The 15,210-nt window shown below is 38.0% G+C and overlaps 1 protein-coding gene across 2 annotated transcripts in view; it reads right to left on the reverse strand.

Annotated features, from left to right (window-relative positions):
• Nucleotides 1-5,436: 5,436 nt before the first annotated feature.
• The window catches only part of WDR37 (WD repeat domain 37), a 46,958-nt gene continuing 37,184 nt past the window's right edge, over nucleotides 5,437-15,210 (reverse strand). For both annotated transcript variants that reach the window (XM_057382220.1, XM_057382219.1), the window contains 3 exons: nucleotides 11,087-11,221; nucleotides 10,314-10,428; nucleotides 5,437-8,780 (listed from right to left, as the gene is read on the reverse strand). In XM_057382220.1, coding sequence (XP_057238203.1) covers nucleotides 8,649-8,780; nucleotides 10,314-10,428; nucleotides 11,087-11,221 — 382 coding nt within the window. In that variant the 3' untranslated portion in view covers nucleotides 5,437-8,648. The remainder of the gene's footprint in view (nucleotides 8,781-10,313; nucleotides 10,429-11,086; nucleotides 11,222-15,210) is intronic.

The raw sequence follows: 15,210 nt of genomic DNA on the forward strand, positions 1-15,210 counted from the left end.
TGAAGAGGTGGAAGAGGGAAGAGGGAACTTGCAAAGTTCTCAGAAGCCTGAAAAATGTGAAGGGTTGCAAAGTTCTGAGAAGCCTGAAAATTGTGAAGGAGAAGCCTCCAATATTTGTGTCTGTGAGCACCCACTTGCTGTCTAACAGCTTCATCTGCGGGACAGGAGCAACCCTTGTGGTGCTGGGCTTGCAGGGTGTCTTGCCAGTAACTCCCATTCTTGTTTTATTCCCCAGAAGTAGCTCTCCCTGCTTGTGTCTCTTTCCATCACAGCAAAACTTGAGGATTTTGGGCAGTCTTGCCTGCTGATACTTGTTTTTTTTTTCTCATGACTGTTGGCTTTATGTGGACCACAGCTAATCTCCACAGGGATATGGCTCTAATGGGCTCRTTCTTAAACTTTCCTTTAATTCACTGTTCTCAGTTGATGTGTTTATAGCCTCTTCTTTTAAGATCTTGCCAGAATGCTTTTCAAAAGCAACACACCAGTTTGACAAAAAAAAATCATTAAAAATACTACTGCAAACACACACCTGCATGGACATAAGATGCTGCAATGAGAAAGAAAAGAAGAATCAAAAATTCAGGGTTTAAAAGGTAGGCCCATCTCCTGCTGGTACAAGAAGTTACAACCAAGTTTCATTTGATGACATTTCAGAKGCAAGGTCAAGGTCCTGTGCCTGCACCAAGGCAAATAAATGCTGTACACTTGTGTGGTTCAAGGAAATTATATTTTCTGGTCCAAAAATATCTGGACACAGAAGTGTGTACCTTCTCTRTCACCTCCTGTTTTCACATTTATTTCTAGACATCAAAGATCCTCTTGGTAGCTCAACTACAGATGGGCATTCAGTAGTGTCCTCAGGTAAGTACAGRGGAGAGCTAACAAAACATCATGTTTTCACAGAAAAATAGCATCAGTTTGGATGGTCAGAGCCATACAGTCAGCTTTGATTTCCTCTGGTTTTCTGATAATGACAGAAATGCCTAGGATTTTAATTTTTTTTTTTTTAATATATATACACATATATAATCAGCTAATTCTCCAGTTTCATTTGCTATGAAAGCTCATGCTATGATGTCTGCACTGGTAAGATTTTTGCAAGATGAAAAATGAGCATCTGAAAGAAAATATTCATTCCCTGAGCAGTAAGTAGTTATAGCTGGAACTGATGCAATGTAGCTTCAGTTTTCCAACAGTAAACTCTAAGTAGCCCTATATAATTTGGGAGGGAAAATCATCTCCCTGCTTTTCTTATATTTCAGTAAACCATGCATCTGTGTCCAAGAACTTTTCAGCTCATTAATTCAGCAGCAATATRAAATATATACAAAATTAGGGTATCATTTTCAAAAACAGGCAGCTAAAATGAAGTTTCTAGATCCATATTTAGGCCCATGAATCTGATTTTCCGAGCTACCAACCACCCGCCAGACTGCGCAGAACGCTGATGGGAGCTCAGCACTTCTGAAGGTGGCACCACTCAACAACAGCATCCAACATTCTGACAGCCTTCTGGCACAGACAGTTTTCACAAGCTTCATAAAACACGAAAGGCCAAARCAACATGTCCTGTAATTATCCACACTGAAAAACAATCTTAATTAATAATGATATCACCACTACTCCCTCTACCCTTAAAGTGCTGCTGAAAAGTTTTGCTTTTCCTTCATCTCTCTCCCTTCTAACACTTAATCCTGTACCTCAAGTTTTTATCATACCATCAACCTGAATTCAGTGGTTTTTGTTGTGTGCTGTGTCAGAATTTACTTTTTCTTATCGTTAGGATTACTCACCTTTCTATATTACAGCGATTACAGCCTCAGAGGACACACATTGTTCCGCAAAATACTCAGGTTCAGTTTTGCATCTCTACAGGGTTGATCTCAGTGACACAGCAAAGATTTAGATAAGGTTTTAAAAAAAATGACTAAGAAGTAAATTGAGATTTCTGTCTTTATCCAAATTATGCATGTTAAGAAGAAAGTTTAAGTATTAAATGCTAAACATACATAAGTTTGTATGTAAACATACATTAATTTGATGAAGTCAGCCAGTTAGTTGTTCTCTTTTCCATCAAAATGCCACCTCTGTGTAAGACTGATTCTGTCTTTATTTAAGGTGTATACTTTGGCCAAAGTCATTGGGGCAAACTGKAGTCCGAATTTTGATCACTGAAGCCAATTTCTATACATTTTTTTAGTTTGATTTGTGAAGGAGAATGTCAAATTTCAACATCTCGACAAGGTGAAAATTTGAAGAAAAGGCCAGGTTTTTTTTTCCTGCCTTTTTTTTCTTTCCTGCCTTTTTTTTTCCTGCCTTTCCCAGAACTAAAACACTAMTGAAAACAGAGCAGTATCTTCCTGATATAATCTGTTTATTGGATGCCTCTATTTTGGCTTGGTTAGAGAGATTTCCTAATCAATTCAGACGGTTCAGGTTTAAAATACTGCACCTTCCAGTGCTTGAACAGGGCCTCTAAGAAAGGTGGAGACAAARTTTTTAGAAGAGCCTGGGTGTGACAGGGCAAGGGATAATGACTTTAAATTAAGAGGGTCAATTTAGACTAGATATAAGAAAAAAGGTTTTTATAAAATTTCACTTGTGCCAGTGGTGAACCACTGGCATAGGCTGCCCAGAAAGGTTGGCTACTCAGGAAGGTTGTAGATTTAAGGAATTCAGGGTCAGGTTGGCCAGGGCTCTGAGCAACCTGGTCTAGTTAGAGATGTYCCTGCTCACTGYGGGGTGGTTGGACCAGGTGGCCTTTAAAGGYCCCTTCCGACCAAAACCATTCTGGTTCTTTCTGGACTGGCAATGTATTCTCAAAGGCATTGTGCAAAACATCATCTCCCTTTTCTGAATGGATTATTCCCTCAAGAAATTTCCAGTCCAGGAGTGATTCCTAATTAACCACAAGCCCTGCTTCCATACCTGGAGCTTGTATGTAACATCTGCAATCCTCTGTTAAGATTACAAATCTTTGTCATTTGTAATCCTAGGAATGCATCCCTATGAGTGATCTCCACACCATTGCAACACTTAAAATAGAAAATTCAATATATACATTACATTTGTCCCTATATATGCAACAAGCTTTCCTGCCAAAGCAAGAACATGGAAACAAGTGCTTTTAAAAATRCAGAGGAAATCTTTAACTTCCAATTGTTTCCATGCCAGGCTCTGGCTATAAGCACATCCCAATATCCATACTTCCCAGTGAGCTCAGTCCTGCTGCTTTCCCATTTGCARGCTGTGCCTGTCCTGCTCCCACCTCTCTTATCCCTTCTCCTTACTAAGTCAGGGGCATTCACTAGACACTGACTTCCCAGCAGTTTATCCCCAACTGACTAATAAATTCCATCTTTTAGATGTGCACTCCTCCAAACCACTTTGCTCTACCTGTGTCCCTCAGCTATCCCAATTTTATTCCAGTTTCACATTCCCCTTCATTATTCTTCCTCCATGTRCCTCATCTGCAGTCTGAATGCTTTCACCACAGATGTGCCTCTTTACGCTTCTCATACAATCTTACTTCCTTCTCAAATGCTGGGTCACCACTCTTGCATACAGCACAGAAGCTCCAAACTAAAGCAAAAGTCTTTCTCTAGAACTCTTCTGTAGCAGTTGAAATCACTTTATGCTCCTTTCCAAAGCCTCAAGTCACCTACATCACTACAAGTCTATTTTCTCTCATCAGTTAAGGTGCACAGACTTGATTCACCCTTCACTGACTCCAGGCCATTAATGCATATAGCCTTCAGGAAACTTCCATTATTGAAAATTTTCATATGAACAATTAATAAAACATCATGATGATGGTAAAATGCACACTGAGATCAGTCAGTTCTCAGCTCCCATCACAGGGCTGCTGGGTGGCCTTGTTTCATTGGTACAGGGCTTTGAAATAAAGACGTAACTAAATTTGTTCTGCCCTGGGGAGAGGAAAAAGATCAAAAATGCAAGTAGGAGAGGGGAACCACATAAAATTAATGTTAAATTCAAGCAAATGCCAAGTATGGCAAGTCTTGGTGGTAGAATTGTGCGGTTTCCAACCAAAGGAAATAAAGCTTCTGGTAGAATCAAGCAACACAGTTAGCATGCAATAGTGTCATTCTGCTACAGCAGTCACCAGCCAGACTGAAGTTTCGATTTTCAAAACAATTCAAGGTAGAACTTTTTTTTTCCCCTACTATTAACYCTATTCTATTGTACATGCCACCACTGACACTTTGCATCATAGTCATTTTCCAGCAGTAAGTCTGAACKCTTGAATTCTAACTTCTACATGGCATGCTGAACCATGCCAGAAAGTCCCCAAGCTTGTACGAGGCATCCAAGCTGCTAATTCAGGAACTTGGGTTCAATGCTGCCAACACTCACCAGCCTCAACCCTGCATCTCTGAGAAACAGCCCCTCCTGGTAGTACTGAATATTCTCACTTGGACAACTGACAAGCAGCACACCTACAAAATCCCACCAGTATGACACCTCTCCCAGTTCATGGTATGTTTTGACCAGGATTTACAGTCTGAATTAAACAGGATTTCCTCTGTAAGCTCCTGCAAATCACTTATGTTCAGAAAACTCTGACCTATGGGAATTAGAAGAGGTAACAACACTCCTTAAAAATATCACAAGGCTGAATAATTTTTCAGTGACATACTCAGGTCTCAACAGAGCATTAAATAAAATTTCTATACCRGTCTAAAGAGCAAACTATGGTGCATGACAAAGCAGTTTTCCTGCAGCTCATCTTCAGGTTTGAACACAGATGTACTCCTGAAACCACTATTTGTGCCTGATATTTAGTCATGGTTTTAAAATAATATTAGAAATATTAAGTCAGTTGGCAGTAAGGCCTGACCTGATTTGAATCAGGTAAAAACAACTAAAACCCAGGGTTTGGCATTCCATCTCAACCCCGGAACTCTGGTCATTTTTGATCCATATCACCACCACCCCTGATTAATTCCAAATGTGGCAATGAGAGATCCTAATGCACACTGAAGGAGAACAACGCGCACATAAAGCAAAGTACTGCAGTCAGGTACCAGCCAGGACTCTGCCTTGGCTTCTGAAACCCAAGGGCAAGGCTTTCTAMAACACCAAGTGCTTTGAGTTCCATTGCAACACAGTTGTGGTTTGAATATGGGCGCAACCTTTACTTTAACCTACAGAAAAACTGATGGTGGGTTTTTCTCACCAGAGTATTTTAGCAATACTTTCAATGWATTCTAAACATAAAAAAACTTGCTTAGATTTCATTTTAAAATGTCAATTTGCAAAACAGTGTGAAAAAACACATGGAGACTTTTGCATAATCTGCCTAACAAAATGCAATTACAATTTTTTTCCACACAAAAGTGGAGAACACAGTACAAATGCAGTCCTGAACACCTTTTCAGTCTAGATATTTTACTGGCAGCATGACCATTAATGCTACAGAAGACTTACTGTAAGAAAGAGACTTGGCCTTCTTTTCCAAAACTGTGCACATCAATGCCTCAGAAACACACTTTCTGAGCAGAAAAGAGTGAAAAGTGGATAGGAAGATCTTTTGACTACAAACAAATTGAAATACTGACATCAATAGCAACCTTAATGCAACACAGAAGAACAGCAAATTGCAAAAACAAATTGTTGAATGTTTTAATGCATTTTGAATTGTAATGAAGAAAACCATTTTACATCTAAAAACAAATTAGCAGAATAATAAAAAGTGGTTCCACATAACTTATAAATTCTTTCCCCAAAAGGTAGTTTTCACAGATTTAGGCAACAAAGAAGATGTTTCATTCCAGATCTTTCTGATTGTAAAGTACATACAAACTTTGTGAAAAAAAGATGTGCATTGCTTGAGAGAAAGACACAGAAGCTTGGTTTTGCCCAGTGATGAGTTTTCTGTGAAATTCTGCACAATACTGAAACTATAACTGCAACTCCTCTCCATTTAATGAAATGCTGGACATTGTTCAGTGCTGAAAAAACACTCTTAAGAACATTTAGARCCATGAAATGTTTTCCACATATTTAAGCAATGTAGTATTATTCACTACTCCTGCTCACGTTTTGCTTCAAGGGGAACGGCAGTTTGGCTTACCCTTCAGTACAGCATAGAAAACTAAGCTAAGTGACAGTTCAGTGTTCAGCTGATTTGAGTAGTAGCCTGCTCATAAGAACGTGGCTCTAGCACCTTATTTGGTTGATTTTTTTTCAAAATGAAACCATGTAATCACCCATTCCTGGTGCCAGAGGATGGTCCCTCTGGTGATATAAAAAGTTTGCAGCAATGATTAAACTGCATAGAGTCCAGTGGTCCTGTATTACATATGTATGAGAGAAGCTTAGACACTTTAGTTTAGCAGGACCAAAACCAGTGACCCTCTCCTCYGCCTCAGGTAATAAAGGAGAGCCATTGTTCAAGACACTATATGCAGGCCATGCTGGAGAAACTGCTTGTACTGGCCACACATTCTTCTCYTTTTTTAAACAGCATAAACCTTTGTAAAGTTCTCTCTGTTACCAACTAAAAGAAAGTGAGTCTTGTTTTTTCAAGAAATAAAGCCTGTAACACAAMATCAAATGGCTTTAACCCAGAGTTAAAAACCCAGAGGAAAAAAAAAGTGAAAATAAACATTGACACCATTCTTTAACTCTTATGATCAGAAGACTTAAAACTCTGCAGCTGCTTTCTGCAACCTCACTAGGTTTAGTATTTAAGATTATTTCAACACAGTTGTGTATCTTCTGTCTCAAAAAAAAATAACCCTCAACAGAAAAAAACAGAGGACCAAACTACTATGATGACCTGTACTATAAAGATACTACATGTACTCGCCATTAAATATTTTGAGTTTCCTTAACGTTACAGTCCAAAACTGTGTCTAGGACCCGTTTTTCTTCTGTTCCTCACTGATGCATTATCCCATCCCATCCCACTGTATTCCCACACCACATAAATGTTATTAAACAGGAGAACCAGCTAACACATGTCTTAATGTCATTATAAACAGTGCATTAGAGGACACAAGCACAGCTGTAGTTGCACAGAATCATGACGATGAGATAGAAAGCTCCTAATGYTTCTGCCAATTCACCATAAACCCCAAGATTTCCACTGTCAGAGTGAACCCTTCCTTACCCTCACCCTTCATCTGATACTGTGATATGTCAGACAGTCAGGGGCAGCATCTCCCTTTAGCCAAAAACAAGGGTCTGTCTGAAGCAGCCTTTCCGTTCTTTCAAAGACACCAGCTGCCACCTGCATCTACTGCTATCATCAGCAGCTGCAGCGTAACACCCCACTGCCAGTGCAAAAACAGCTAAACACAGTGAGGAGCAAAACCAGAGTAAGATCATTTAGGAGAAAGAAGGGAGAGGTATGTTAATCACCCCTTTTGGAACAGGACAGGGACTGCAGCGCCCCTGCCATGGCTGAGAACAGAAAGGTGACAAATGATGTTGATTTATTCTATTGCTCCACTAGCTTTATGTGTTAACTATCTTAAGGATCACATGTAGTATGATTGTCTTTCCTCTCCTGTCAGAGACAGTACTTCAGCCAGAGACCAAAAGTGCGTTTTTCTAGGCTACAGAGAGATTCGATGCATCCTGACTGACATTCATTTTTGAGGTAGTACTCATTTACTTTGTATTGCTGGCTCAAAATAAAAATATGGGAACTGAACACAGTTTAAAGTATACTTACTGTAGGTACATAAACAAAAACATCAACCCCAAAAAAAACTATTTCCTTTCTGGGCAGACCACCAAAAGGAATGAATCCTTTTTACAAAGGTTAGCTCACATTCACTGGTAAAGTCAAACTTTCATAAATGGTTTATAACAATAGCTATAAACTAAAGTGCTTCAGAATTTGCTTGACTAGATTTCAGTGATTAGAATCATAATATTCTGGATTTTTGCTAGTATGAAATGCAGTGAGGTTTCAGAATCACTTTATATAAGAAGGGCAGAATTAATCTTTTTCTTTTTTCAAAATAAAAAGTACAAAAAGCATTACAAATAAACCTGGCAGTCTATACTCACTACAAGTTTCTTGCATTTTCCTTCTCAAATCTACCATTTCTCTAGTAACTGGAATAAAAATGGAGCTGAAGTTGCACTATACCGCAGCACTAAAAAAAGTATTCAGATCAGATGCAAACAGGAAAATGTTTACAATCATACAACTAAGTGAAATTCACACTTCATTTCAAAGTTTTAGCCCTGCAGATTCCTTTTAACACAAGGCAGATATGTAGAGTCATGGAAAAACGTAACAGACTGTATACACTCTCTACAGTAATTACATAAGTTTCACATTTATGTCACAAATGTAATGCCCTACTGTGTAACTACTAAATGCTAAATAACTTATGAACATTTATGTGCTCTATGCAACAGTGAACATTTTGACCARTGGATGCCAAAATATAAAAGTTCATACACAAGACAAACTAATTTTTAAAAAATCACATTTTCTGTACAACCCATGCAAACTGTGCACAATGTGGTAACAAGAACAACATTTGCTCAAGTCTCCTCTCATGGAAGAGCTTTTACAGCAACAGCAGACCAGTGTTCAGAAAAGCCTGCTCAGGTGTAGAAGTCCACAGCAACACAAATGTACAAACTCTTTCAGCATTTCATTTCTCTTGTAGCAAAGCAGGGATGTTGATGTTCCAGCCGATGGCCTGACGGTCAAASCCACACGTGAAGAGGTTGCATATGGGATGGTCCTCGCACCAGGCAGAGCAGCACACCATCCTCCTGTGCCCCTGCCACAGCATGGGAGACAGCACCGTTAGGACATGGATTTGGGAACTGCTAAGACAACAACTCACTGCAACTCAAAATGCAAACCTGCCAGTGCTCAGCCTACTCTTTGCAAATAGTCCTTGAGCATCCTAAAGACCATGGTTACCTTCACCTGTAAGGTAAAAGTCTTTACAATGGTGAGATTCCTTAACATCAGCACTGGACCCAGAGGAACAGAACCCTACAAAAACTTGCATCAAAACTTTTGAATTTTCCAAGGTCTATTTGCTATCTAGTTACATTTTATTGACAAAAGCAAAGCAAATTTTGATTTTAGAATTTTTATTTATAAAAGCAATCTTAAAATAAGGAACTACTTGATGGCAACTAGCTTGTAACAAGCCTGCAAGACTTAGTGCCTGTAACATTCATAATTCASAAGGGATAATACTGCAGCAGGAGAATGTCTTACCGAGGAAAATAGTCCAAAAGTAACAACAATGTCCAAAAGAGGGTTCTGACCAACATTCAAGTTAAAAAAAAAAAAATTTWAAATTGCTGGGATTTGTAGAGTAAGCCTAAATGGAACTACTAAAGAAAAAAAAAATACATGCACACACACAATCCCTCCAAAGACTGCAATTAACTAAAAAACCCACCTAAATTAGAAAAAAAAACTAAAAAAGATTAAATAAGTCTTAAAACTGCTTCCAAAATTCTGTCAAGAACTGCTGAATCAACCCAGAAAAAGGCCTATTTAASTGACATAATCCCATTAATTTCACTTAGTCTGATTTGCTCCATTAGCGATGCTTGCCATGCCAAATAGCACCACAAATGCACAAAATTTGATGGCAGCAACAAGGATGGTTTATTATGTGATACAATATGTCTAGAATGTACATGCATAAGCACAGAAGAAAAAAAATTAAATTTATCATCAAATCATACAAGGTGAGCTCATAAAGCTGGCCCTCTCTTTTCCTTCTGTGTTTCTGTATTACAGAATCACAGAATGGTTTGGGTTGGAAGGGACCTTAAAGATCATCTTGTTCCAACCTTCCTGCCATGGGTAGGGACACTTTCCACTAAACCAGGTTATGCAGAGCCCCATCTAGCCCGAAATAAATAAATAAATTAGAACACTGTGTAATTACAAAAAAAAAAAAAAAACCCAAATAAAACACCATTAAACTCATGGTGAGCCATTTTTCTGACACAATTCACATCAAGACATTAACACAGCTGAAAAAAAAAAAGCTGAAAAGCTCTTACACACTTTTTCCATTTCACAGAGAAGGAAGACAAGTATTTCACTTTAGTAAGGGGAGAAATTATGATGACATCCATTTGAAACACCATTTCCAGCTCCTATTTAAAGGTTTAAGATGTTTCATATTTGCATGTTGGTTATTTTTAATAACTAACAATAGCATATTTATTCAGACAAGTGTCATTCAGCATTTGCTCAGTTTAAGCTAGAGAGACCAAATCCCACTTTTAACCTTGCATGAGGGAAGGACAGGCACACTAAAGGTGTAGCTCTGCATTACCTGTCTGTTGCTGCGAGGGAGCCGTGCCAGCCGCACCCCTGACATGTCAAACAATCGAACCTGCCGGTTGTCGTGGGGGAGGGCRATGATTCTTTGGCCAACACACACATTAATCCTGCAGAGAAGAGACAAAAGCAGGCTGTGTAGGAAACAATGAGCCTGGCAAATAGAAACTGACAGGACAAATTTAGGCTCACGGAAGGGACGCAGCTGAATTTTTCCTGGTTGGAATTCATAAATAGAAAGAGAAAAAAATATTGAACCATTAAGGTATTTTCTACTGTAGTAGATCCTCAGACAGCCTTAACAYCTGCATCCCTTACAGAAGATTTCTGAAAACAATACTATGTATTTACTGAAAATTAATGTTGACTACACCAGCATTTTGTAAAACCACTTCAGGCATTTTCCAAATTCTTACAAATTTCAATTTTAATTTCAGGGACAAAAATTAAATGTATATTCAGTGAACTAATAGAATAGACTTTTTCAGTTGAAAGGTACCTCAACAATCATCCAGTTCAGCTGCCTGACCAATTCAGGCCTGATCAAAGCTCAAAGAAAGTTATTAAGGTCCAAATATGTTTTAAATACTGGAAAGCTTGCAGTATCAACCACCTCTCTAGGAAGCCTGTTCCAGGATTTGACCACCCCCTCAGGTAAGAAAGGTCCAGTCTAAACCTCTGTGGCACAGCTTTAAACCATTCCCACATGTGAAAAAAAAAAGAATTCATTAAGAAAGCATGAAATAAGTAAAACAGAGATGTATTTACCTGTTGACTGCAGAATCTGTGCGGATTGTTGCAATAGGAGATCTCATGTTTTTCAAATCCCAGACTTTTACTGTACGGTCATCACTACCAGAAACAACATTGTCTCCCACAGTGAAAACTGCAGATGTCACAGTGCTAAACAATCAAGAGTAAAGATAAAGATATCAGGCTTTAAACTTCTTTAYTAAACTAGCATCTGATTTAAAGTTTTAGTTTCTGGTCCTGTGTTTCCTTTAACACATGTAACTTGCCTTTCCTATTTTTTTAAGCAAAGTAATCTGAAGTATCAAAACTGGAAATGGATATTTTTGAATTTTAAAAAATGTATTGTTACAAGAAGCTATGATTCACCTAAGGTGAACAGGCTTGACAGGCCCAAATGCTACGAGAAGCAGCCCAACAGCAGAGACTCATTCTGGAGGCATCTTTCATATTCCACTGATCCTGATACAAGCTAAACATGCCCAGTCTTGAAATCATAATTCACTTTTTAAGTTCTGCACTAATATCCCATAGGTTTATCACACAACCCCAACTGAATTAATAGCACAGAGTACAAATCTGCTTCTTAAGGATTTGAGAGTAGTAGTCAAGCTTTTCTGTTTCCATGCAAAGATTTCTGTAGAACTACCCCAGACATTTGTCATCAACTGCACAGACACTGAGGAGGCTCCCAACACCTGAGATGTAACTTACGCTCTTTAGTACACACACACAAATGTGCTGTAATCCACACACAGGGACTCCAGTATAGCTCTAYTATCAAACTACAGCAATCCAACAATCTCTAATTGTGACTTCTATTCCTGTTTTACAAGCAGCCTGAGAATCAGATAAAAAATGGCAAGTAGTAAGAACACAACCATACAGTTGTTCAAATTTTACCCATTATGACTAGAAATGCACAAGGGCAGTCAGAGAAAGACTTATGAGAATATTGCTAGCAATTGAAAATGCAACATATTACTTCCAGAAGATATTTTACAAAGAATTTCATTTTGGAATTTTATTTTGTATTTTACAGCTTTAGATAACAATGTATCATCAATATACTGGGCTCAAATGAACAATTTTCATGACAATTCTATGATTATTTTTAAATATTTTACCTTTACATCAAATTAACCAAWTAAAAGCTTTTGTACTACTATTTTCATTGTAACTGTCAATTCCCARCTCAAAGACAGTTATTTTCTGCCCACATAATGTACTAACAAAGCATTTTTGTCTCTCCTTACAATCATTAGGGAAGGTTTCTCAGTTCTGTTTCYATAGATTTGATTTAATGACCTATCTTGTAAAACTTGGGTCAGGCACATCAATTTCTTAGAATTTAGTAATTTTAATTTAAGTTGTCAGTTGCTGCTGTCACTTTAGTTGTTCTGCAGAAATTTGAATTCATGTCCTATCCAAGCTGCTGATTGAGATTAGCACAAGCCAGGTCACAATGGACCAGTTTTTGCAAGCCTCTTAATTTAAATTGACACCAAATTAAGTTTTAATTAGGATGAAGGCCCACTTCATTCATGATACCAAGTTTCCTAACACATTATTAGAGTGCAGCTAGGCCACCAGGGAGATGATTACAGTAAGAACCAGGAGATCTTTGACTAATCTTCTGGACTTCATGAACAAAAAGTCAAAAAGTTAAAACATACATGAAGGCCACAACTGCTGAGTCTCTTTCATCAGGCAYCTTCACATTTGGGAAGAAGACTCACTCATGCAGTCAAGCTGCTGCACAATACAGCTGGCATGTTCTTAACACAAAATTTGTCTTCTGCCAGCCCGACCACCTTTAAATTTACCAACATCTGCACTTCTCACTAGCTCTTTATACAAGTTGCAAAATACCTCAGAAAAATATTTCAGGCTTTCACTAAACTATATACTGCTGCAATACATTTGAAACAATGTTTATAAGTTTAAAATTCTCTATTCAGTCTCCATAATTTGCACACACATTGGGAGGTTTCCTAGCACAYAACAGCATTAGGAATTCAAGTCACAGAAAATCTCCAAGTGAGTGAATATACTGCACTTTAGTATTCTGCTGCCAACAAACAAATCTGATCTATTTTCCCATCATACATTTTATTCCAATTACAGCTGGAATATGTTGTGAAACTGTCTTAAAATAACCCTCAACTTTAGGATGCCTTTTTCCAAAACTTTAAAGAGCTTTCCAGCTTCTTTGATCTCATACTGGTTTTGCTTTATCATTTATCACTTTCAAACATGGTTAAGTTTTTTTGACCACATAAGGTTCTCTAATCCTTAGATTTATCATTTTTAAAATGAAAACATTCAAAACTATTGCCAGGAAAACAGAATGCCAACCCTAGGTTAGCTCAATCCTTTCTGCTCCTACGAAGACTCTCAAAAGATAACAAAATCCCTTCCAGCTTAACTTACTCTTTTCAGCTTAACTGTTCAGATATTAATGGGTACAGTAAGCAAAATTTTGTAAAATAAAAATGCAATAAAATTCTGTTGTAGYTCTCTGGAAATAGGGCAAGTGACAGAAAGGCATAGGGAAGGCTGCTGGTCTGTTTTTAGCGACAACTTTAAAGGTGTTCAGTGGTCTTAGCTCCCCATTCATCCTCACTCAGCCCAGCAAGGCACTTCAGATGGAGGTGTACACTATTTGCAAGCACATGGGACKATGAAAACAATCTTTTACATAAGAAACTTTGAATTTGATGGCTAAATATAAAAGCACTTCTTACTKAACCCAGTGTTGATGATGAATTTTGGTTCCAGTAAAGTACATGGATTGTACAGTACACAGTACAGTACACAGTACATGGATTTCGGCATRACACTCCCTGTGCTTTTAAAAAAATTAAGCATAACTCTTCTCAGGGAGCAMTCAATTCACTAAGATAGCTTATTTTTAAAATAAGATTGCAAGGCTTGAAGTTTTAAGTAACTTAACAATAAGTGTAGAAAGGCCAAAATAGTATCATTCTCACAAACCTGACAACTTTAGGGAGGGTTATCAGCACTTCACTGTCATCTGAGTAAAGACCAAATGGTTTTTTTTTTGGTTTTTTTTGTTTGTTTTTTTTTAAGTGGAACATACTGATTTAATATTTTTWAAAAATCACATGCATCTAAATTCAAAAACATGCTCACCACTACTGACTTAAAACATGAGCAGCGGCCAAACTCATAGATTTTCTTATGCAGTACAAATCACATTCTGTCTCCTCTGATATTCCAGCTGAGGCATCTCTTAATATGTCAGATGCATCTCACAAATTGTTTTTCTTGGTTTTGTGTTRGTTTTTTWAAWTWAAAMMAAAWWGCAACAAAAAGAAAGGCCACTTCYTAACTAAACCAGRATTTCAGCCCAACTAAAGGTGGATGGTTRAAAGAAAGAAAGGGAAACAAAGTCTGTGTAGGAAGAAAGAAGTTAACAGAAGCAGCAAAATAAACAACCTTTCAAAAGCATTGTCTCCRTAACCCTATCTATATCACAAAAATTAAAAGCTTTTTCCCTCTGTTKTCATGTGGCTAGGTTTAATTTTTGTTTGTATTAGTCTTCAGTTTATGCTAACCCATAAACCTCTGGTTAACATCCCCTTGGCTAAATTAATAAAAAGTGTCAACAAAAGATCATAAGCCCCCATGTTAATTGAATGCTAGAAGACATTAGATTTTTAATAACTCAGAAAGATGACAGGTATTGTAGGACATTAAAAACAAAAAAATAGAGAAACAAGCAAAGAGGAAGCAGTCTTATGACACTTCAAACTGTGGGTCCCACAGGGAGTTTGGTGTGCTACAACTATTCTCCAAAAAAGCTTCAGCCTCCGCCAAACCTCAGCAAAACTCATTTATCTTGTCATAGGGAGCAGCCGAGCGTGTACTTCCAGCTGACAGCGTGGCACTTCCTCACCACACACCACTGCCTGGCCTCGAACATCCCGCTCCCTCCGTGGGTCTCAATCACCAGAAATGCTGTGGTGCTCGCACTCCTCATTAGGCCGAACAGCTGTCTCCCCAGTCACACTGAGACACAAAACTGCTTTGCATAACAATCTGCTGAAATTTCACACATAGGGGAAGAGGTGGAAAAAAAAAAACATTGAAAATATTGGACCATGAAATGCTGATGC

Source organism: Malurus melanocephalus, unplaced genomic scaffold, assembly GCF_030028575.1.
Source record: "Malurus melanocephalus ecotype Western Australia unplaced genomic scaffold, MMel_1.1 scaffold_556, whole genome shotgun sequence".
Taxonomy (NCBI): domain Eukaryota; kingdom Metazoa; phylum Chordata; class Aves; order Passeriformes; family Maluridae; genus Malurus; species Malurus melanocephalus.